The following is a 25,518-nucleotide window of genomic DNA, read 5'->3' as shown; positions in this document are numbered from 1 at the left end:
TAGGTGTATAAACAGCACTGATTCAACAGATTTAGATAAGACCATACTGGTTTGCATGATGAGCAATAAAAGAAAGAAAGACAGGCAAGTCAGGGTGATTTGTCACCAATAACTCCAGACATTCACACATACCAGATGGTGACTGTTACCATTCTATATACTCCTACATACCCGGGCATAATAGGCTCGTTAACAATGTCTGTATATCTTTGCTATTGTTACTTTTAATGTCGCATCTTCACAGCTCATCACCGGACAGTTTGAAGTATCGCAGGCACACTGGAACACAGTAGATGTGCAAATGTGGTCATAAAGGCACAAACACTGAATCTTTGCTATTGTTACTTTTAATGTCGCATTTTCACAACTCATCTCCGGACATCTCACGCTGTTGCAGGCCCCCTCTCTGTATAATGCCCTCTTGCCATGGCACAAGTCCTTGTGGTGTGTAAAAAAACTCAGTAAAGTCTTTCCTTATAGTTTAGTGGGCGGGCCGTATGAGGAGTTCTGCACACACGCGTCTCGCGGAGTATGGTACCTCAGTGCGGAAAAGACCTTTTTTTTGTATCTCTTACCACCCGTGGAGCGCGTTCTCCGCTCTTTGTCTCGCGGAGTATGGATCCAGCTTTAGGATGCTGCGTGTCCACTGTGTGAGCTACATGCAGACAGCCACTCCATATCTGGCTGTGGGCTGTCACCTCAGCTTCAGTCCTGCTTGGCTCAGAGAGGAGGGGGAGGGGAGCTGTCAGAAGCACCCAATCGGATTCAATTAGCCACCACAACATGTGAGAGTGAAATCAAGTAACAATGAAAGGCTAAAAAAGAAGAGGTGCTCTTTCCAGCAGCACAGATGATGCTTGCAGTATAATGCTACTTGTACTTCAAGTAAAATCAGTATTTGTTTTTTCTTATTAAAAGTGAACTTGGACCAAAGGAAAAATATTAGCTTTCCAACCTGGGAATCAACATTTTCCTTTTTGCTCTTTCATGGTCTCTACTAGCTTTTAAGAAGCATTATTTACCTTACCTTACCCTGCACCACTTTAGCTGCAGTTTGCTAAATGTTTTTTTGCTCATTTTCTAGAAACAAAGTTTAGCCAGGAGTCTGAAGCAAAACAAGGTTGGAAGTGGAAACCGGTTACCAAAATGCTAAAGCTAAAGGACATGTTAGAACTGGGTAATGTTTCTCTAGCGACCTCTTCCATTTTAGAAATCTTAGCTTTGTTATTTAATATATTTTATTCATACTAATGTGTTCATATTTGTTTTCCTGTTGTACCAAACTTGCAAGATGTTGGATTGCCTGCTTTATTTGTTAGGAAACAGTATGAAATCTCTCAATCAGACAGAATATTTGATCTGTGACTCAAACATAAACTGCGGATAAAGCATTGTATAGGAAGAAATGTCTCAGTCCCTCTATGGCATTCTTCACTGATGTGAGCACAGAAGGAGCATCAGAGATGTAAAGGGAGGAGGGTGGTAAGGGGAGGGGCTCAGAGAGTCGGAGAGGGGAAGAGAGAGACAAATGGAGAGAGAGGGGAAGAGGCAGACACTCAGTGGCAGCAGGTTTGTGAGAGCATCAGCCAGAGGAGGAGGAGGAAGAAAGGAGGAGGTGGAGGAATCAGAGCGAGAGAAACAGTGTGGCTGCAGTCAGGAGGGACACAAATAGAGAGAGAGAGAGAGAGCGAGGAAGGAAGGAAACACGGAGATAAGAGAAGGTAGGAAGGCAGCTGCTGCTCATTTTTGTCCATGTTTATCTGTTTAACACCTCTCTGTTTTCAGTGTGAACACGCGGTATCAGCTGGAAGACGGGGGTGTTCTGCTATCTAGAGTGTGTTTTCCTTTTCCTCCATCTGCCAGCTGACGGCATGCTGTATGTGGGGAGAACACCAAAGCACTGCAGAGTGATGCAGAGAGATGGAGGAGAGGGAAAGGGAGGGAGGGTTGGAGGGCTGGCATTATGCTCTACAGACACGAGGAAGTAAGAATAGAGAGAATTGAAGGAAGAGGAGTGGAAACAGGAATAGATAACAGACATCTGCCTCTTGCTTTTCTGTGCAGAATTGACTGAGTGCATGAAGGGAGATTTAAGAAGGGGTGCAGCTTCTGAGTGTGCTGGAGTGTGTCAGCTGTCAACATCAGTAGTTTCCCTCCATGTTGGGAGATGATATAAGTTTCTGTCTGGCCACACCCTCTGCTCGTTCCAGTGAGGTAAGATGATGGGAGGTTTTTTGTGGTTGCACTGTAGTGAGAACGTGAGTCTGAGAAATATGTGTGTGAAAGGCATGTTGGATGCTAGCCAGACATGCTTAGTGTTGCCTTCCATTACTGTCAGGGCAGTGGATTAGCCCTATGTGAGCGGTGTTCATTCTTGAGGCAGAAAGGAGATGAGCCAAGATGCTCAGTCATGTGCTGACCAAGATGACACTCTTAGCTTTCCATTTTTGTGGGCACTGACATGGATATCCTCTCCACTGTTGTGTACGTGTCTGGACATGCAGAATGTTTTTTTAATAGTGTTATGCAAGGCTGCAGAATGAGATGCTACTCATTCTCCTACTCTGGGCATTGATTCTCAGTTTAAAATGTTTGCATTCATAGTTTGATGACTTGTACAGATATAATCCACCATATTGTTAAAGCAGTGTGTATGGTACTGGAGCAGGACTGACCCATGTCATCTGGCAAAATGAAAAAGTCCACCCTCTGAAAAAACAGCCTGCTTAGAACAGCTTGACAGAGCATTTGTTGTTTTAGTGTCTTGATGCCAAGGCATTTTCACTGCATACTAGACAATACATTCTCATTAAGAGCTGTTATGTTCAAGAGAGTGTTTCTAATGACACAATAACTACTCCAGATGGCACATTTGGTGTTGTAACATCTTTATATTTTGATGTCACATAAACAACAGACAGCCCCACAGCATTATGACTTAACCTGTGCATGTTGAGCAAACATAGATTCATAAGTGCTAGTTGCAGCCCAGCCTTATTTTTAAAGGAAATGGGGGAAACTCACCAGTTAGTTCAGAATCCGGTTCAGTGGCTGCTCTGTAACTCTGTCATGGCTCGGGTCCTTCTAGGTGAGGTACCAAAGAGACTCAAAGAGACCCGAGGAAACTCATAGCAGTGTGTTGATTGCTACAAGTGCCAACTGCTGTCTTGGTGAACCTGCTGATGTCATAGCACCTCTAGGTCTCGTGATATATATATATATATATATGTATATATGTATATATATATATATATGTGTGTATATATATATATATATATATATATATATATATATATATATATATATATATATATACACATATATATATATATACACATATATATATATATATATATATATTTATATATATATATATGTATTAAGAAGAGAAAAAATGTGGTCAGAAGAGGAATAAAAATAAATGTGTTGTAGGAGGGCCACATAGAGGATTTGTTTTGTGTACATGTGAGTGTATTCCTGTGAGTCCAAACTGTTTATCTATTTATGAATGAGTGCATCACAGTGTGGATAAACGACACTGAAAAATTATATTTACGGTAGCTTTATTTTAGTGTATTCTATGCAGATGTCTTTAACACAGGATCATGTTGTTAGTGCAGTAAAAGTCAGTTTGCATTTGAACAAAATATGCTCAGAAGAATGTTATATGACGAAGGCTGTTATTATCTGACCAGCTGACTTTGAGCTCTTTCTGTGGCTTCACCAGCGCTCCATCATGTTTATATGATCTGCAGCTAAGCTCTTAACTAGATTTGAAGTGAAAACGTCATTTTTTCCGGGACAAAATACAAAAACTGTGTCTGACTCTATTTCTGGATCAGTGACGTCTGGCGATTTGATGTTGTAGTCATGTTCATGCGAGACAGCAGGAATCTGCTGCTTTCTAAAAGCCTGAACCACAACTGGCTCCTGTGAGCCAGGGATCAGTGAATGAGAGGATGTGCTCATACATATATGTTTTTTTTATTATGTGGGAACTTTGCATAATAGTAAATTTTACTGTATGCTAAAGGTAGGGGTGCCTGGACTTCTGATGAAGATCTGCAGCATCCAGAGACAGAAGAATCTGTTTTCACTGGGATCAGTATTCAGCCATTTTATCTAGTTTAAAAATATTAAAGGAGCTTTATTTTTCTACCTTTACACTTTCCACATCCATCAGGCTACTGCCTACCTTATCTGTGTGTGACACTTGGCACCTTGCCAGACCTAATGTGTGTAAGGATTATATTGGCTATGAACAATGAATTTTGAATGTGTATCATTATCATGTGTATCACTATAGGAGGTAGAAAAATACTCATATGTTGTGCTGTCATTATTTGGAGATTTTGCTGTGTTTGAAATGTTGGCAAATGAGAGTTTGGGTTTTAGTTTATTATTGAATCTACATTTTTAATTTGATCATATATGGCACTGTTTTGAGGTTATTTAATCATAACAAGTTATGTCTAGTCTTAAAACATCCTTGGAAGAACTACTGTATTGCATAATTTCGTGGTGATGATGCATGGCTGCTTTGTCTGCTTAATAGCAGTTCATTAGATGTTTTGTACACACTATAAGGTAGTGTTTATGCTTAAGGCCAGTGGCTCAAGGCTCATTTCTATTACCATAATGTACCAAACTGAACTTAAAAGGAGAATAATACTGAAAGCGTGGATTAACTTTAAGTTTCCACACTACGGATTCTGGTGTTTAGGGTAATAGAGTAGTAAAAATATGTTGTAATCAAAGCTTTGCAGGCTTTAACATTGGTTCTTTTTTATAAAACCCATGTCAAGTTTTAACAAGTTACAGAAAAAAGGTAAAAACCACCTGAGTTCCACAATTGTACATATGATGTTGTACTGCTGATGCAGCTATCCTAAAATAGAAAAGAAAATAGCGTACGCCTGGGACTTCCTTCAATTCCAGATAATCCATGTTTGAAAAGCCCAACTTAAACATATTTTCAAAGACAAGTTGTTTTTGTCCAGTTTTGCTCATTTCTGCCTGAATCTACCTCCACCCCTTGGGTGCCATTTAGTGGTGTCCTCACATTGCCTCTCTCTGATGACCTCACCATGTGGATGTGTCATTAACAGTGCAGTGATGTCACCATCCTAGTGCTGTTATTGAACAGCTGCATGGGATGTAATGAACCACAAGCCTTTGAATTTCTGAAAGCTTCAGTTTCTAAACACATCCATCTCCAGTTAAATTATTTAGGAATGTGTATTTCGCTGCCCTTTTTGACTAATTAATCTCACTTTAATTAATGCCCCCCCCCCATTCTGATGTTGGCAGCATGAGTGGTGGGAATAACAAATAAGTGGATGATGTGAAGAAGCATCATGATGTTGCTGAAGAATTGCTTCTAATCATACATGAAAGGGAAAGCCCAGAGGAAAACGTGTTATGGAGTGCTTTGTACGCTGGTGAAATCATTGAGGGACACTAAATGTAACAATTTAATTAAACACTGCTGTCATAGTCAGATGCTATGGCTGTCATTATTTGCTACTAATTAGGAAGATTCCTCAGGTTACAGATAATCAGATCCTAATTTCCCTAAAACAACTGCAATATTAAACTTTATACTAAAATGTATTCTTTGATGTAAAAAACATTCTTTTATTAGCTAACAAATGTGCTGTGGTTGTATAATACTAGCAATAGTGGAAGGCAGCAGTAGATATCTCTTTTCTAAAGGTTTAAGTTGAAGTTTAAGAACTTCTGGTTTTGATCTTTATTTACTATTATTGTTTCAAATCTACCATTATTTTGATGCAGAAGATATGAGAATGTTGCAAATTAAAAATTATGGTAAAAATGAAGAGTTTTCCTGCACAGGGATCAGGCCTACTCCTACAATTTCCCCCCTTTGAATTCTGTGTAAGGTTATATGTGGAAGAACCCCGGCTGACACACTAGAGAATAAAGTGGTTGTCTCTTGTGTTTTCTCACTGATTCTCCTGACAGAACAAAAAAAGCTGTCTACCTACTTCCTCACGCAACATCCACTGTATTCATTATTTATGAGCTCATTGCAGTCTCTCTCTGCCTTGGTTAATCATATTCTGATTGTGAAGCATCAAAGCACATGGATATATAAAATGCTTCAGGAGAAGAGAGAAAAGTTACATTCTGCAGGATGATAATACTATAGGGTGTGTGGTTCACATCAGACTTCAACCATCACAGCCAACACAACAAGAATTGAACACTCTTTTTCTGGCTCTCCAATCCTTTGTCTATGCTGATAGATTCAAATATCTGTAGTGTTGGTATCATACTAAAAAGCATGTCCTTATTCCCTGAAGTCTTTCTCCTCAGCAGAGTGCAGCTGCTCTCCAGCTGCAGTCTGCTGAGGCGCCTCCCCTCACCTGGAGCATCGACAGCGCGTCTCACACAGACAGCCTCCTGCGGTGATACGTGTCTAAATTGTCACACAAGATGTCCTGACCTGATACTGCAGACATTAACTGGAGTTCATATGTGAAAATAGAGTCTTGTAGAACATATATAAGTAGGATAAAAGTTTTAGATATCATGGCCTTGAAAAAACATATTTTAGATTTTATTTTGTTTTTGTAACAGGTTTGATGAGGACACTCTGAATTCAGCTGACTCTCAGATGGCAGCAGTTTGTTCTGTCCTCATTCAGGGCTCTTCACCTCTTGCATTGCATATTGATGGTGATGTTTTGGGGTTAGAGGCCCAAGTATATAACACTGTTGGCACACTTTCTTGAATCCTGGTCGGTGTCACTACAGAGCAACTTCATGCCCGATGACCATGTACATTAGAAACAACGAGACATCTTGTTAAAATGTATTAGACTGAAGACAAAGGCAATGAATTAAACCTGACACCAGGACAACAGGCTTTAGCTTAGTTACACATTACTATTATAAAACCCAATGTGAAAACTGTAATAATAATATTTGTTGGCTGTCTAACACATATTTCACACGTACTTTTAAATTTGCATCAGAGTTAACTGTTCCTTTTACCTAGCATAGTCTTTAACAGCCCCATATTTATCTACCTTTGTTTTCTGACACAACCAAAAGAACCCTCTGTGGTGGGACGTCTAGTCCTCTGTGTCCTCTTTTGTATTGTTGCTGCTTCACTGTTGCATACTTCTGTTTTGTCATCAGATCCCAGTGTAGCACGAGGGAGTCTGTGGTTTTTGTTATTGTGTTAGGTTTCCAGCGAGGAAATATGATGAAATATTGAGTGGTGCGACATGGTTATTGATTAGGAAAGGCTGCATTAATGCTGCATTCTATACTGTACAGTGGCTGAGTGTACATTCACAGCTTTCCTAGACGGTATTCGTAAATATGTAGATATGAGTACTGTATAGTGTGCTCTTTCTGACAGTTCAGCACATTTTAAACATGTCGTTCAGCCTCTTTCTGGCACCTTATTCAACTTCATCTGATTTAAACTATACTAAACTATACTTCACACATGTGTCTGTCCATTTTTGTATCTGTTAAGAAGCATGGCTGTTGATGTTATACAGGGTGTGCTTGAGTATCCCAATCTGCTGCTCTTTCACACACCAACACAAAGCTCAGAGAGCTTGTGAGAGTTGCTGTGATTAATAGTACCAGCAGTGACTGTTTATCGTAGTAGTACTGCTGTAAAATGCAAGAAGACCAACGCACCCACACCTACACATTCACAGATATGGTAATGGCACTGCAAAATTGCAGCCTGGATTTATTGCATGAAGTGTACCGGCAGATGATATACAGCTATAATTATCAGACATGGGTCTCTAGGTGCCTTTACATCAAGTCTACATGGTCACGCACACGCTGCATTTAATGTTTTTTTTTTTTTTCAAACGTTGCAAGTGGATGACATTGCTTTTTCTTCTGTCAGTGTTTCAGAGTCCATGTGAGGGTGTGAAAAAAATGTTAATTATAATTTCTCACTCCTCACAGGTTTCCCCTCCTCACCTCACTGACCCATGAAAGAGGCCATGCCGGTTCTCACAGCAGGAGCGGGTAAGACAAGCTAGCACAGATGCTCCACACATACACTCCATACTGCTGAAGGCTAACTGTGTTCCATCTGTTCCCGTTCATATACATGTGGGGTTTTCTCGCTCCTGTCCCTTTGTTAGGGCTCCATGAAACGTTGGCCCTGCTAACCTCTCAGCTGCGGCCTGATGCCAACCACAAAGAGGATATGGTGTTCCTGAAAGATGTTTTCAGTGAGAGGAGTTTGGGATACCTGATGAAGGTGAGGAGCTCTTATTACTCATTGCAAGTCACTGCTGTCCAAAGCTGTTATAAAAGAACTGACAACATAATCCTGAACTGATCTGCCCCTAGTATTATTGAAGGATTACTTTTGATGCAGAGACTCTGTGATGTCTGTCAGTTGTTTATACATTTTCCCTAAGAGATGACATGCATTCAACTGTCCACCTGATGCCCCTTGCCAAGAGGGACAGCATACAAATATGTCCATTTATTTTTGTGCCAGTGTTTCTAATGATAGTATGATGAGTTGCTGTAGGACAAGAAGACCTGTAATCATAATATCGTTTTACATAACTGTCTGGCCTGTGTATTTGTAAGGTTTAACCTAAGACACGATGTGGCTGACTGGTTTGTTTTTTAAAAAAATCTAATAGTATGTGTTTATTGTACAGAATTTGTCTTTGACCTGCAGTAGTCATTGGAGATTAACAAACTAAGCTGTATTTTAAGGTTTAATTTGGACAATGTAAGGCCATGTGCAATGGCCAAATGCAGGAAGCATTTCTTACGTGAACAGGGAAAAGATCTATTTATTTGGTACAAACATTCATGTTACCCAAATGTGGACTTGGTTGCATATCTGACACCTTTTTAGATGTTTCATCTTGTTTTGTTTTTTTAATTGCATGTTGCTTTGTTGAAATACTGTTGTTATAAACTATTATTGTTGCTCACAGATACATGAGAAGCTGAGACAGTATGAGAGACAAAGCCCAACACCTGTCCTGCACAGTGCCTCTTCCCTGGCAGAGGATGTAAGTTCATCACACTCACATGCCAAATTACTTTTCCACTTGAACACAGCAGTTAGTCACCACTACAGTTAACTCCGACAGAGAAGCAATGCAGGTATCAAAAGTGAATTTTAATGTGCTTTAAAGTGCTGAATCATTCTAACACTCATCTAATGAAACTCCATATCCTGCTGCTTTCTCGCTCCCACCAGTTATCAGTAGGGGGAAACTGCTGACCTTAGTTGCTTGCTACTTGTCTCTCACAGGGTGTATCTGTGCAGTCATTCTACAGTAAACTGCAAAGTACATTAGTGATATACACAAGTTCAGGTGTTTATATTTGCTGTGACTGTCAGGTGGCAGAGGAGCTGCAGAGTGGACCAATGAGCTCGGAGGAGAAGGAGCTGCTGCACCTGTTGTCATCACCACATCTTAAGGTAGAACACATTCAGATGCCCTGCTGCAGAATGTTTCCCTTTTTCCATAATATGCATGCACTGACACTACACTAAAATAATTTCTGACCCTGTACAGATTCTGGCAGATGTTACACCTGTCTGTGCACCTCCTAGATAAATGTCAGCATTGTAATGTCAACACATACACCTTTTGTCCTGTCAGGCTGTTCTCTCAGTGCATGACACTGTAGCCCAGAAGAACTTCGACCCTGTGCTGCCGCCACTGCCGGATGACTTTGAGGACGAGCTGGAAGAGGAGTCTGTTAAGATTGTCCGGCTGGTAAAGAACAAAGAACCCCTGGTGAGTTATGACAATGGAATTAGGTGACAGAGGAAGGGATTATAGGAATGAGACCTTTGGTCTGGTTTGCTAATGATCTTATTGCTTCATCCGTTCTTCAGGGAGCCACCATCAGGCGTGATGAAGCTACTGGTGTGGTGATCGTGGCCCGGATTATGAGAGGAGGTGCTGCTGATCGAAGTGGTAAATTTCTAATTATTAAAATGTTTTTGAAACTTGTTTAAACCACATAAACTACATGTTTGTATTCATGGTCCTTAAAAATCCTTACAGATAATAACAAAGGGCAGATAATGCTATGGTAACAAAGGTAGAAAAGACTAGCAAAAGACTTTGTCATTGCCAATGTAATATAGTCAGATAATTTAAATTAGTCAGAAATAACATGCTAATATTATGTCCCAGGCTTTTGCAGTAATGTAACACAGCCATTGAGGAAGCTAAGCCGTGTGTGTGTGTGTGTGTGTGACGTGTTCCGTCTGTCCTGCGCTGCGCTAGGTGCAGATGACTGTGCCACACTACTCAATGTGTGAAGTCCCACCAGATGCACCGCTGCGCATTTCAGATCTCAGTAGTGACCATCCACTCTGCTCCACAAAACATACGCACTCAGTCACAGCCAAGCTGCATCAATCTGTGCCAACCAGACAGCATTCAAAGCCAACTCACTGTACAGTCGCTGCCATCTCGGTCACAAAAATAATTAAAATCATAGTGTCTGCAACAGCTGCCTAAAATGAAGTCCATCCGCATTTCTGTCACCTTTTTTAATAGCAACTCTCTTCGTCCTCTTACTCCTTCGCACAGTTTCTTGATTTTATTACTTATCTAGTAGCTGGAGTCCAGCACATACTCTGTATATAATTTTTTGCATGAAGTCTATGATCCGGACAGGTCGTGCATGGAAGTGCTCCTCTTTGAAAATGCTCCCAGTGGGAGTAATTTGACATTAGAAAATGCACGCTGTCAATCAATCAGTGTTCATACCCGTGACAGAAAAAGCTCACAAGAGAGTGGGGAAAGAACCTGGAGAGAGATTTTAGAAGTGGCCTCAGGCTTCTTTGTATGTCTGGAAGATGCATACATGAAATGCGTATGACTGTATGGTGTTGTGTCAGCTTTGTGCTTTTCTATTCCCTGGAGAAGCTTATTGATCTTTCTTCTCTCAGCCTTTGGTTGCTTTGTTGTGACTGCAGCTGAACAGATCACAGCTCACAGATAGCCAGAGCCATATCTGTGGCTGTGACTATAATAGTGACGTTAAGATAACAACTGACAAACCCTAAAGACCCAGGAAGCCCACTAAAGCCTCTTTCAACGTCACAGCCGTTTGTTTCACTCTCTTCCCTCCCCTCTTGACAGGTTTGGTACATGTAGGAGATGAACTCAGGGAGGTCAATGGTGTTTCTGTGATCCACAAGAGGCCTGATGAGATCAGCCAGCTGCTGGTAAAACAGAGTTACTGTGTAAAATATGAAGACATGCTGGTTTAAATTAAAGTACATTTTGAGTTTTAATGGATGCAAGATAAAAAAGTTCCTATGAATCACAATGTTTATATAGAATTGAGAGTCCCTGTGTTTTTGTAGCTGTTGCCTACAACTTTCTAAAAGATGTACAGTATAGAGTTGTCTTTTGATGCACACAGGGATCACTGATACTACTTAAAGTGGTGTTGGTATTAGTTTTTGTTTTTAATTTTAGGCACCAGTCATTACACTTTTTACTCTTGTCTATTTGCTTATTATTAGTCCCAGTCCCAGGGCTCCATCACTCTAAAGATAATCCCTGCCATTAAAGAGGAGGACCGAATGAAAGAGAGCAAGGTGAGGTGACTAGGCATTTGCAGCGAACTCAGAATATCATAAATTACCTTACCTTAATGCACTGTTATTCATGTAATCAGTAATTGTTGTTTCTACACTGCTGTAAATGAGCCATTTAAACCACCAAGGACATTTGAGATGTTATGTTTGACCCATAGACAGACACAGCTTTATTATATTAAACTTGTGCTAATGGTTTCAGGTATATATGAGGGCCTTGTTTGACTACATCCCATTGGAGGACAAGGCCACACCATGCCAAGAGGCCGGACTTTCCTTTAAACGAGGAGACATCCTTCAGGTTGTGACCCAGGATGACCTAACATGGTGGCAGGCCAAGCGTGTGGGAGACAGCAACCTGCGGGCCGGACTCATTCCTTCCAAACATTTCCAGGAGAGGTGAGAATATCCAGGAGGAAGTGGAGAGTTCCCATCTTTACTATCATAATGAGGGGTAAATTAATTAACCAGCCAGGAATTAACAGTTTACAGACCCTGATGTTCATTTATCCAACCATTAGTAATCTTTAAATCCACATTCATGTGTTTCATTTTGAGGGGTCAACGATGATTCAGAGCTGCGTGGAAAACATAAATTGAACCATGGCCTTGAATAGGCGCATGATGATAAGTGTCATAATCCGTCAGTAAGATGATCAGCAGGCCGGGAGATCCCTGCCAAACACTGCAGCGTCTGTTGGATTAATAACCACACAGCCTGAACACGGAGTGGGATACAGGTCAGGGAGGCCTAAGTGGAGGGTTTTTTTTAGGTTTATCAAGCATTTAGAATTAAGATATGTATTTTGGCTGATGTTGCTGCACATGTACATTGATGCTGAATCAGAAAAATGCTTTTACTGGATTAGCTCAGGGCTTCCTGGGTGGTTTACTAGACACAGGATTCTGTTGGAAATGATTGAATATAGAGTTAATTAAACTAAACCTAAAAAATGTCTCCAAAGAAATGCTAAATGGTGCTCAAAAACACACAGAACTGAAAAAGCAAGTAGAGCTGTGTGACAAGTCTCTGTCCAGTGACCCATTGTTTCATTATGAATCCATGTGCATTGGATGTTCCTCTGCCTACATCTTTTAATTTTGACAGTCCCTGCTTACTTTTTGAATCCTCTCCTTTCTGTCCTGATGATTCTCTATGCCTTTATCCTCTCTGGCCCTTTGTTCTGCTGCACATTTCTCCAGGCGACTGGCCTACAGGATGAAAATGGGCACTCTCCCGAATCCAAAATCCCCTAAAAAACCTGCCTGTAAGTTTCTGATCCTCAGGATTTTACTGCATTTTACTATGATTGCAGTTTACCTGCTTAGTCAGTACAGAACAGTAATGTATCTGCAATTGTTTTACCTGACATTTGACCTCTTTTGCCATTAATTGGCTTCCACAGATCCATTAGTATGCATTGTGCAATCCCTAAATGCTGCTATGTAGATATGTTTAAAAGAGTAAGAGGGAGATGGAGGGGCACAGAGATGGAGGGAGGGATCACAGATATGAATTAATCTCTTTCATGTTTAGTCCATCTGGCCAGTAAGTGGGCTGCGAGTTCAGCTTAAGTAGATCCAGACAGTGCAACAGCAGCCGTCCACTATGAAACAAAGCTTTAACACTTTACACCACTCTTCTCACTTTCCCCTTTGATAGTATAGAAAAGCTGTTTACAGCCAGGTGAGTGGACAATGTGAGTGGTGGCTCTTCGTGGTGCATAAGCTGCTGGGGATCCGATTAGGACTGAGCCACAGGGAGACAACAAGAGCTTAGCAATATGGCAGCTGGCCCTGCCATGCCACGCAGCAGCAAACCTGTGGGGTCTCTTCTGTCTCAGCTTCTCCCCATGTCCCCCTCCAGCTCTCTTCATTAAATTCACCAACTCCCAGCTGGAGCCTTTTAATGTGGGCCCAGTCTTTGTGTCTTAGTGACGTCAGTGTCAGGTTTAGACTCTGTAAAACCAATTTCTCCACCTTTGTGAATTTCAACATTTCTCAACCTGTCTGACCTGTTCTTTACCTTCCTTAATGTTTTACTCTTTGATCTGTCTTACTGCATACTATGTCTGTCAGATGACCAAGGATGTGATAAAGGTGGGTACATGTGCCCAACACTAAACAAAGAAACATCCACACACACAATACATACTAAAGTGTTGATGAGTCCTCAAAGCCTGGGTGTGTGTCTGTGTATAAAGCTTGCATGTGTGTTAGTGGGTGTGCATTTGGGATTTCTACTGCTTGCAGCTTAATTCCTCTCCTCCTGCTGTTAGCGTACTAGACCAGAATAGAGATTCTTTGCGTGTCTCATTTGTGTGTACGTGTGTGTGTGTGTTGTACCAGGTGATGTGCAGGCAGAAAGAATCCCTGGAGACTTTAGCCCAACCAAGCAGAGGTTGTTAAAGATAACAATAGCTGCTCCTCTCTTTTGCGTCATCCCTTGTTCCTTCTTATTATCTTTTGTTCTTTTTTCCATCCTCATCTTTACTCTGCAGTGTCCCATTTGTTTTCTCCATTTGTCTGTTTTCTAAACTGGATGCAGATCACTGTACATCACGCAGACCTAGTTTGGGTACAGATGAGAAAAAGTGCACAATGTGCATAGGAAGTGTGGGTAGTTTACATAGTATATGTAGGGCAGTTTGTACATCAGATGCACATTTTTGGGGAGGTCCGCCCTGCTGACATGTGTCTGGTTTACAGAGACTTGGTCATATTCAGATGAAGTAGAGCAATCTCTCTTGTGTCCTCTCTTCTCCTCAAATCTGTTTATGAACCCTTTGTTAGCGACTGTTGCCTTCAACAGCATTCCTTCCTTGGCTGCCCCTCCACTCTCTTCCTGCTGACTGTGTGCCTGCTGCCTCCCCTCTCCAGCATACTGGACCCTCCAGCCCCCTTCCTGAACTCTTCCAGGTCTCTTACCCTGTGCTTACCCCCTCTTTTCCCTGCTTGCCTCCCTACAGAGGACTGTGACTGTGAGGGCTATTTCAATGGACAGTACATAGGTGAGAGCGTGCACATCTTTCTCCACCTCCTTTTCCCTTTCTGCTCTTTGCCTGTTGTCACCTGGCTGTGCGCTGGTTCCCTTGATGCTTTCAGCTCGGGGTCAGAATACTGGCCTTTTGGGTTGACCTGTTTGAGGCCTTGGGTTGAGGGATAAGGGGGAAGGACGGAGGTTTCCAAGTGTCAATTTAAAATGTTAACAGTCAGGTCGCTGAACAGCTACTATTTACTATATTTACTATGAAAATGCAGACGAGCAAATCTAGTGTTGAACAAAAAATATGAAAGTGATGTTGTACAAATGTGTGCAGGTATCGTCTCACACTTCAGCAGGTGCTAGTAACAGATCCTCCTCTTCCACTGTGCAAATGAAAGTTGAGAGACAGTGGAGGGTTGCATCAATGTGATGGATATAATAGTACAAAATCAAAATAAACTGTCAAACAAAAAAAGGTTTAATTAGGTTTGTGTGCTATCACAAAAATTTAAATTAGTATTTTTAATGTGTACATAAGTTATCTTACAAGGATTTATATAGTGATTGCACAGCAGGTCAGCTGAGTATTTAAAAATGTGAAGATTGTATTTAACCTTGTATTTAACTGTTCCTTTAAGATAATTCCCTTTTATTACTGTGAGTAATTCGACTTTTAAAATAACATCTTATGTTGTTCTGCTTGGCTATACACTATTACAGCCTTTTACTGAATTGGTAAATTGGTATTGGTATTGGAGAGAATGCATCAACCCCTTAATCCTCAACCCCTCTCAAACCTTCCACTGACCTTCCCTCCCTTGCCCTTATTCAACCCCACCTGCCCCCATGTGTGCCCCCATACTGCAAGCTGCTGGAATGGAGTGATCAAAACACAGCTGAAAGCTTAACAGCATCCTTTTATAAAATATAAAATACTTTATTAAACTGTATTTGTGCTTCCTGTCTCCACCTTCCATTCATTTGCCCATCATCTCTCCACCTAGCAGTGTTTGGATCCTCCAAAACCCTCCATATTTTCCTGCATCTAACTAACTGCCCCTGCTGCTGTGGTCAGTGCATTGCTACCCTCCCCACAAAAAACAAACAAAAAAAAAACCCCTCCTCCCCTCTTCCCCCCACGAGGGCCCTGCTGCGTTGGACGCATTGCACACTCAACCAGGCACGTTTGTTGCTCGTTCACCTTGTGTGGAGGTGTGAGGCTGGGTTGTGTGATGCTCTAACGCCAGTTATAGTCTCTCCTAAGTGTAAAGCAGTGGCGCCCTCCTGTGGCCAGGTCTTTTCCTGGGAATTTTATTCAGGTACAGTGCCCGGCTTATTCCTGCAGGTACACACCACTGTCAGGGGGGATCCAGACAGGTCCTGGTCATGGGAGACCCGTTTGTGCCTTGTAACGTGGTGTCTTCCAGGGCCAGGCTGACCTGTCTGTCCTGCCTCAGCACTGTAGCCTTGTTAAAAAAACAGCATGCATTATTTTAAACATAATGTTGGAAAATTATGTTTATCTTGGGTCTCTGAAATGTGTCTGAAACTGTTACTGAAACATCCCATGTTTTTATTTAAAATAGAACAGAATATTTCAATATGTTTACTCTCAGCTGCATGCGATGTATTCAAAGCATGGTGACCAATTGGCTCTGAGTTGTAACATCTCACACTGTGAAGTATTTACATGTCAGATAACACGGAGCTATGTTCATCTATTTGCATTGTATACACAGGTTATTGTAATGCATGATGGCTTGGTCTTACAGCTATTCAAAACATATGTGTTCATGTATTATCTAATCTTTATTATAATTACATTGATATGTAATTCTAAACAAAGACCTTTTATGTTTTCCTTTCCCGCCTGGATGTAGCCGGTTTACGGAGAAGTTTCCGGCTGAGTCGGAAAGACAGGCAGGGATCAACAGGAGAGGCTTCTGATCCTGGAGACCCAGAATTCCAAACCTATGAGGAGGTAACGCGCTACCAGCAGAGGTCTAATGAAAGACCCCGCCTCGTGGTTCTGATTGGTAAGACTGAGCCACTGTGTGGCACGACCACTCTCTTGTGATGACAGTGACATCTAGTGGACACAAGCTATTTTTACAGACTTAAACGAGTTGTCTTGCTTTTCTCTTGCACTCACTCAAAGGCTCCCTGGGAGCACGAATCAATGAACTCAAACAACGAGTGATTGCTGAAAACCCACATCGGTATGCAGTAGCTGTACCGCGTGAGTAACTAATCATTTATACATTCAGTCCTTATATATATATATTATATATAAAATGAACAAATCATACACTGTTACTAATTCAATCCTCTTCTGGGTTCACCCAGATACTACCAGACCCAAGAAACCACATGAGAAGGATGGTGTGGAGTACCACTTTGTAACCAAGCAGCAATTTGATGCAGATGTTTTGAACAACAAGTAGGTTTTTGCTGGTGTTATTTGTGTTATGTAAACATGTATGATTTTTTTTGTTTGTTAAAATAAAAGTATTATTCTCACTCTCAAGGTTCATAGAGCATGGGGAATACAAGGAGAACCAGTATGGGACCAGCATAGAGGCCATCCGCTCTGTACAGGCCAAGAACAAGATGTGCATAGTAGATGTGCAGCCTGAGGTGAGAGTCACATTAAAAGCCTTGTTAGGCTCCATGTACTGACAGTTGTGTGTGGGTTAAAGCAGCCACCTTTACCTACATTTATGAACATCAGGAAGGTTATGAAATGTGGTGCACCAAAAAGTTTTTTAGATCACATTGCATAGGCCATTTAACCCCTTTTCCACCTGTACTTTAACAAACCTCTCTTACAGGCATGATCTGAGCTGCTTCAGATATCGTTTAAGGCTTAAGATCAACAGATTTTAGATCCATCAAACAGTGTTTGGTTGTCCTGATTAGTCAAAGTCTGATGTCATATTGTCAAACAGGAAATATATATAAACTTAGTAACTGTTGGTCCCATTTTCCCAGCATGAAAACATTTATATGCCACTGAACTCTTTACAGGCATAGTGCCACCTAGTGGGAATAGGAAGTCGGGTTCATGTCACGAACATTAAGTTTTACAGGGGAAGAGCAGACTGCAATATTACTTTTTAGTAGTTTTAATATTTTCTTGTCTTTCAAAAATAGCAGAATTCACTAACATAACATGTTATGATGAAGAGTCTTTACACAGCAGCATTTCACTGAGTGGCCAAGGGCAGGCAGTAACAACAGAGCTGCTGACTAACCTGAGAGTCAGACATCACTGTTGATTTTGTCCTTTCATGTCTTCTTCCGGATCTGATGTTTTTCTCTGTTGTATGTTAATCTCTCTCCACTCAGGCTCTGAAGAGGCTGCGGACTTCAGAGTTCAAACCATACATTATATTTGTCAAGCCTCGTGTTCCTGAGAGCAGACGCCGCCGCAGTGCAGCCACCTCACCGGGAGGGGGAGATCACAGCCGCGTTACAGTGAGTCCTCTTTTTCCTTAGAGCTGTGCCCTAGTTCAAAATGAGGTTAAAGGCCTTTTGAGCCTACACATTGCATTTCTTATAGAGTGTTAACTGCTATTCAGTGTAGAATCAACACAAAGTTCATCTTCAAATTTTATTATTTTTTAGTAGCTTAGAGCCAGACAGCTTAAAAGGCATACTTTGTATTTGCATGTAGAGAAAGCAGTCAAAGAGCTTTAAAACACCTTTTATTCTTAATCAGGTAAACTTTTTCTAGCTTTTTTTTTATATATATATATATATATATATATATAAAAGCAGGATTACACAATGAAGTCTAGAATACATAAAAGAACTTAAAACTTGATACCATATGTAGTTCCAATTTCTATGTGACATCACTTAACACATCTATCAGGCAGCAGTGCCCCTCTGGTAGCAGCCTGTTGGATTCAGATTCATACTATTGTTATTTTGTTGTTATTGTTCTTCAGTCACTCTAATGAGAAGTTTGATTTTGGCCATAACAAGCTAGCATTATGTTAATGATAACTACAATATATAAAAAACTTTTGAGGCTACAGTCCATAGGACCTCATTTTTAGGACTCTCTGATCAGCAGCCTTCTGTTGTACAAAGACTTTTCACAGAGCTATATATTGATTATGTAGCTGGCTGGACAGATTATCTTTTCACATGTTATTTTACAATCAGCAACTATTGTAACATCAGCCATCATGGCTTTGTTAGTGCCGTTTGTTTTAAGCAATCAATTTCTAATAGAACACTGGAAAAAATTACTAAAGGACAAAATTGTTCACTTTCAGAAACTGCTATAGAAAGTTTAGTTTTTTTTCCCTACATAAATCTCTTAAACAACTTCAGCCCTTCTACCAAACATTTAGTCATTTCGAGGATTTACCCATGTAAATGCCAGTTTGATTACTTGATGTCACTGTTATTTTAAAGTCATTTTATGTCAAAGATTAGCTAATGCATTATAAGTTTCTTCAGAATCAAAATTTTGCACCCTTGCAAGTGACATTGAAGGACAACAATGTCCCTTTAAAACCATTTTTTATATCTCATAGAAAAATCGTTACATAATATAATTTGATACGATTCTGATTGTAAAAAGTACTATATAAAAAATTGAATTAAATTAATCATTAGTAGGCTATTAGTACTAGTTACCCCAGCATTTGTTACATGGACAGTATTGTGTTTTTTGTGTACGTACATATAATATAATAATGGGTAGTTTTGAGCAGGGCTGAAGTTGTTTAGGAGATTCATACAGATATAATATAAAAAAGTAATTTTTATAGCAGTTTTTGGAAGTGGACATTTTGTCCTTAATGTCCTCATATAAATAATAATTATTTGGTTTCATGCACTCAAACTAAACTGACCCTGAGATAGCTAGCTCACCTGTTAAGGCTGTCTGGACTTGAATAAAACATACAAGCCAGCCAATGAAGTGTGGGCTGTCCTGTCACCAGACTGGCTTTTATGACCTTATGTCCTTCTCTTTGGTTGTGCTAGCTGGGGATTTACAATAAACATATCTGATTTTGCTGTCTTTAAAAGGAGGAAGACCTACAGGAGATGCGTCAGTCTGCCATTCAGATTGATCAGCAGTATGGACACCTGGTGGACCGCATCCTTATCAAGGAGGACTCAGCCAGTGCATGTTTAGAACTGCGAGGTATTTTGGAGAGGCTAGAACGAGAGTCCTTCTGGGTGCCTATCAGCTGGGTTCGGACCTCAACATAACTATTCTATCCTCATTCCACAAGAGTTTCATTCTGCTCTACAAACTAAATCTAAACCAGCTCATGTCCCCTGTTAGTCAGACAGGAAGTGAGTTGCCTGAGGATGATGTCAGAGGATCCCTCAGTTTTCCAGCAGGTCAGCAGTTCTTCCTGAAATGATAACCTTCATTCATTACTTCAGATTACAAGGCATAGATCTCTTTCCTGTACAGTAGAACACTATCACACTACAAAAGTACAGAAGACTGTGAAATCCAAATGGAATGTGAGAATCTTATTTTCTACAAAGCTGTTTGTTTTTAGGAAACGCATGACCACCGATTTATTTAATCTCAGATGTAAATATTGTAAATATTACTCGTGTGCCAACGAAACATCTCGTAGCACTTCAATGCAACCCGTCTACTTGGAAGATGTCAGCGTGTTTATGTACAGGAATGGAGGTTTGTCACTTGCACATATTTTTGACTGTGGGTACTACATGTCTGTTTACTGTGGTTTGACTGATATCCAAAGATTTTAATTAGCACTGAACCAACGTTTAGTCATTTCAGAAATCACAAACTTGGCCAATTTTTTTAATTACTAGGATCTGAGGCTGCAAAGTTTCCTTCTTTGTATGTATTGTTTAAGGGCGGGATGATCTGCATTCATCTTAACCCAATCTAGCAAGAGGATGGGCATAATATAGCTCAGACTAATTTTCCCTTTTGCAAAAGTCAATTTTAACATGATGTAGGTTTTGCAAAGATTTATTTCACAGCCAGTAAAGAGTAGAATTAATCTCACAACCAAGTGTTTCGGCATGTGAGTATTTCTGTCATTTAGACAAAACGACATAAGAAAACATGACTGGTAAATAAACTATCACCCTTGCACCAGTATTTGACTGAACTTCGTCTCTGCTCTATTTTGTTTATTGTTGTATGAACAAAGAATGTTAAGTTTGTAACCTGTACAAAGTGCCATAATAAAGCTAGCTGAATCAAATGTTTGTTGCTTTGCATGTGTTACCTGAGCTGTTGAATATTCATAGTATTCTGGTGGAGTCCTCTGCTGAGTTCCATACATGCACCACAACCCTGTGTAGTCTGTCCTAAGGAGAAGATATTATCACAGCGAAAAGTCAGTAAGACAAGTTTAGTGTAATTATAGCACAAATTACTTTGTGTTTTGCTTTGCTGTTTATATAAATAGTTTGTTTCATGCTATATTATTAGATAACAGGACTTTTTGATCCCCAGAAGGAAAAACTTGTTAGAGCAGCAGAACAAAACACAAGACAGTGCACAAAGTACTACCAGCACAGCATGAAAGCAGTAAAAAATCAGGACTATATACAGAAGACATACAGAGATATAAATATATATAGATGAGAAATTCAGAATACACTTTAAAATTCTCCTTCTTACATATAAGCTCCACTATACCTTCAGGATGTAACAGTTCAGTATGTTCCTAATAGTACACTGAGATCTCTGAGTGCAGGTTTACACTCATAATTCATAAAAGTAGAATGGGAGGACGCACCTGTAGTCATCAGGCACCTCTACTATGGAGCCATTTACCAATCTGGGTCAGAGAGGCAGACACCACCTCCACCTTCACACAAAGTGTGTAGGTATAGATACAGTCACTTCTTTACATACAGCCACAGCTAGGAGAGACTGACTAACTCTTTAAACTTATTATCTCTTTTTTTAAGTCATTAAAAAAAAGTATCTTTTTTCCATAGATAAGCTGCTACAGGCCTACACTGCCGGTGAAGCAGTTCACCACCACCATCTCAGGCCGACATATGATCCATTATTTCATGGTACTAACTGTATGTCCATCTTCCTTGTAGTTTTGTGAAACAGACACCCTCCCTTGCTCTCTCTCTATATATCTTTCTGTTTTCGTTCTTTCTTGTTTTGTTTATCTCCAGTGACTTACAAACCAGGGCCTTTTTTCATTAATTTAAAATCATCAATACAAGGTTTTTAGTCAAACTTTACCTAAAGTGCTTAACCAGTCTAATGGAGGAACAGCTAGCATCACAAGAACAGCATAAATAAATAACAACATGCATCTCAAGCTTCAACTGTGTGGTCTTCTCTCATTTTCTAATGCTTTTCGTCTACCCTGTAGAGACAGTGCCAACTAGCGGCCTAAAGCTGTAATAACAAGACACAACAACGTGAAAACTTGTAAGTGTATACCACCACCTTTTGTTCAATTTTCTAACATGCATATATTGTTTTTGTTTCGGACCGTATAGGTATAAGGGTTTTAAGAAAATCATATTTAAATTACAAGATAATATTTTAGCATGAGCAAAAACTATCACAGTAGCCTATACAAGGAAAACTATTTCGAAAATTAAAAAAAAAAGAGTATCCTTATACCTTGATACTGGGTGTAGCTCAGGTTCAGGATCATAGCTACACTGGTTATCAGACAGATGCTCTCATACTGCTGGAGATAGATAAAACCTTCAGATTGAAAGCGGTGAACTTTGTACTCATCTTCCTGTTTGAGTTATGGAGCTATGATGCAAATCACTGAGAATAAGTGCTGGATGGCTTAAGGGCAGAAAGAATATGAACTTCACACATATAGCCCTGACATGAGCCTCCACCTCTAACACACCACTTGACCTAAAAAACAAATTACATCTGGTTAGATCAAAACATAATACTTACCGTTATGGTGTGTGTGTGTGTTTGCTGTGTCGGCCTTCTGTGTTTGCTCAGCACCAGGTGCTGTGAATGAGCTGATTACAGAGCTGCAGAGGAGTCACGATGAGTTCAGGGACTGTCTGTGTTTTCTGCTGCTTACTAACAAACAAACACAACAGCTGCTGCTAGATGTGATTATATCACCACACTTACCAAACTAGCCTTTAAATGATCTATCTATCTATCTATCTATCTATCTATCTATCTATCTATCTATCTATCTATCTATCTATCTATCTATCTATCTATCTATCTATCTATCTATCTGTCTGTCTGTCTGTCTGTCTGTCTGTCTGTCCATCCACCATCCAACCATCCAACCATCCATCCATATATATTATATATATATATATATATATATATATATATATATATATATATATATATATATATATTCAAACCCAGACGTACCCAGCGGAGGTTTACACTTATCCGTTCGTTAAAATACATGGGATTTTCAATACTAAATCAATCCACTCTATTCATTTTTAAAATCATAAGAGACACTACCACTAGATGGCACAAGCAGAGCATGGCTCAGTCCACTGTAGGACAGGTCTATCTGGCCAGAGGCCCATAAAATGATTCTGCAAAGATAATCCTAACATCCTCATTTTAATTGCTTTCACTCATGTTACACTCGGCTTGGTTTACCCACTTGTGTTGTGAGATTGAGGATGAAATAAAAAGCCTGTAAATACATATTTCTCAGGAGTGATGCTGATAAAGGCCGCATGTTATTGAATCAAACCTCAACATCTGGTCACGATAACACACAGCAGCGCTCTGCCTCTCTGCCATCAGGCCATCTAATCTAATCTGTGCCGCCTCTTACAGCATGAAGGCCACACAGAAATCTCCCCAGATGACTTGTTTTCATAACATAACCTGCACAGAGTAGGTTTCTCAGCGGTGGATGAGCCAGAGAACAAATGATTGCAATTGTGGAGGCTCTTCTCTGAGGGTTTCCCCTCAAGGCTCTGTTTCATTGCTTTGGCCCAGATCTCACCAAGTGTGATCTATCACTGTCTGACACAACAGTTTATCCCCACACACACACACAATGTTACACAAGCACACAGGCACCTGTGACTTTTTCTTGATCTTCTTTTGTTTCAATTGAAAATAAAGGTTTACAATTTCTTTAACACAGTTTTCACTGTTGAAGTACCAACGAGTGGAATTTAGTGGCATAATGATGATTACAGATTAAGAAATCTGGCAAATTTAATTTTTTTTTAGAGGTGTTAATCTCTGCAGAATGTTGTTTCTATAACTACAGGTGACTTAATGCACATGGAGCCTCTTATTCAGGACTCCTTTTACAACAACACCAATGAAAACCCAATCCTTCTGCTAAGGGATTACACAAACTCTCTTTTAATTCACAAGTACTATAAGTGCTAGAAATTTAAGAAAAGTTATGAAGATACTATGAAATTTCTAAACTTCTATTTTGTACCATCTTCTGAGATTTTTCTCAAGTACACAGTAATGTAATGTTTGTCAAGTCAGCCTGAGGAAACCATCTTCTTCCACAACTGTCTCTCAATCTGACCATCCAGAGTTCATGAGACCTACAGTCAGTACTCATCACTTTATGACTCTACTTCCAGAGTCTCTTTAAGACATTTTATAGGCTTTACCTCCTCAGGCCATGAGTACTTGTGAGGCATGTGGCTGCCTTGTTTCAGTAATTATCACAGCAGGCACGCAGACTGATACATTAGCAGAGCTGTCCTGATGATCTCAGGCACGCTGACTTGTTAAGAGAGCCGGTGAGGTGCCTATGTTGTTTCATTAGCTGGGTGGTTTATTAGCCCTGTTAACTGCTGCGGATGGGCTGATTTCCCAGGAGCGGGTTAGGAACACATGAAAAGAGCACCCTGATGAGTCTGTGGCTTGTGATTAAATTAGTAATCAACTCTCTTAAGCAATAAACAGAGTCAACAGGTAATTAGATATGCTTTAACCTCAGGTAACAGCCAGCAAAGGTAGGATGCAGTGCCAGGCTATTCCAGTGTGAGAGAACATTCAGTGAGTTGATGGCTCTCTAAATGTATTTGTCTGTTCTGAGTCAAAAATGCAGTTTTGGATTGCTTCAGTGAGATTGAATTTACTCTGCAGATGTCTGCAGATCTGATGCTCAGTGTGGCCTCACTGAGGTGAGGGTTTGCACAGATCAGGCTGGAGATAGCCACAAGTTGTCAGTGACAAAGTCTTCATTCATCTTTCCAGTGGATTCCTCACTGCCTGTGTCTTTGTTCCATTTCTAATTCGCTCTCATTTTCTCTGCTCACACTAGCTCCTTTCTCTCTGACATAAATGTAGAAAACATGCACGTGATGCCTGATTAACTCTGAGTTCTGAGAGGATTAAATCAAACCGGCTTCAAATCCAGATGAACGTACCGTTTGTGTTCCCCTGCAGGAGCTCGGTGGGCTGAGTCAGGCTGTCACTGGGGCGTTAGCACATCTGGATGAAGCAAACACATATCGATCACAGAGATTTTTATGCAGACTTACTGCCACAGTCCTGTTAGTTTTGTTAAACTGCTCATGCCTCCAAGAATGATCATAAATCATAAAAAAGGATGAAATTATTTTTAAAAAATCGGTAAACCTAAAATGTTAAGATTAAGATTAAGAAACCTTTATTAGTCCCACAATAGGGAAATTGCATAAAGGATTAAATTAAAGGATTGCATTAAAGGATATTACAACATTTCGATAGAGATTAGATAAACTTTCAACTTTGCAGCGTAAATTCATTGATTCATTTTGCAGCATTTTACCCAATGACACCTCACATGCTTGGGATCTGGTGAGGTCCAGAGCGCAGACAGCATATAACTGTGGAAGAAGCATCCATGACATCACTCGATGGTATTTTGAAACACCGTTCTGGGAGACTCCGACTGTAGCCATGCTGGCTGTATCACATTCCACCTAAACTCCAAATACAGGCAAAG

At 40.3% G+C, this 25,518-nt stretch overlaps 1 protein-coding gene and 1 long non-coding RNA gene across 4 annotated transcripts; one reads left to right on the top strand and one right to left on the bottom strand.

Moving 5' to 3' along the window:
- The first annotated feature begins 1,594 nt into the window (after positions 1 to 1,594).
- mpp3a (MAGUK p55 scaffold protein 3a) lies at positions 1,595 to 20,685 on the top strand. 3 transcript variants are annotated; one of them, XM_028411676.1, is made up of 20 exons: positions 1,595 to 1,721; positions 7,965 to 8,027; positions 8,147 to 8,265; positions 8,966 to 9,043; positions 9,379 to 9,459; positions 9,644 to 9,781; positions 9,883 to 9,964; positions 11,144 to 11,229; positions 11,533 to 11,607; positions 11,810 to 12,006; positions 12,811 to 12,875; positions 13,687 to 13,707; positions 14,577 to 14,618; positions 15,847 to 15,912; positions 16,474 to 16,629; positions 16,752 to 16,832; positions 16,940 to 17,033; positions 17,122 to 17,230; positions 17,942 to 18,070; positions 19,643 to 20,685. In XM_028411676.1, exons 2-20 carry the CDS (start codon positions 7,991 to 7,993, stop codon positions 19,826 to 19,828), a joined length of 1,842 nt encoding a protein of 613 aa, XP_028267477.1. In that variant the 5' UTR covers positions 1,595 to 1,721; positions 7,965 to 7,990; the 3' UTR covers positions 19,829 to 20,685. The 3 variants fall into 3 exon arrangements, with proteins under 3 accessions (XP_028267477.1, XP_028267479.1, XP_028267478.1); XM_028411677.1 differs by lacking the exon at positions 1,595 to 1,721 and adding an exon at positions 2,089 to 2,214; XM_028411678.1 differs by lacking the exon at positions 15,847 to 15,912.
- On the bottom strand, positions 19,891 to 22,556 carry LOC114439619 (uncharacterized). Its single transcript, XR_003671077.1, has 3 exons — positions 22,512 to 22,556; positions 20,842 to 20,923; positions 19,891 to 19,977 (listed from the first exon to the last, which is right to left on the bottom strand). It is a non-coding gene; the product is annotated as an uncharacterized LOC114439619 (long non-coding RNA).
- Between the last annotated feature and the right edge of the window lie 2,962 nt (positions 22,557 to 25,518).

The sequence above is a fragment of the Parambassis ranga genome, chromosome 8 (genome assembly GCF_900634625.1).
Source record: "Parambassis ranga chromosome 8, fParRan2.1, whole genome shotgun sequence".
NCBI lineage: Eukaryota > Metazoa > Chordata > Actinopteri > Ambassidae > Parambassis > Parambassis ranga.
The sequence above is the reverse complement of the archived record's forward strand: the minus strand, read 5'-3'. Positions and strand labels throughout refer to the sequence as shown.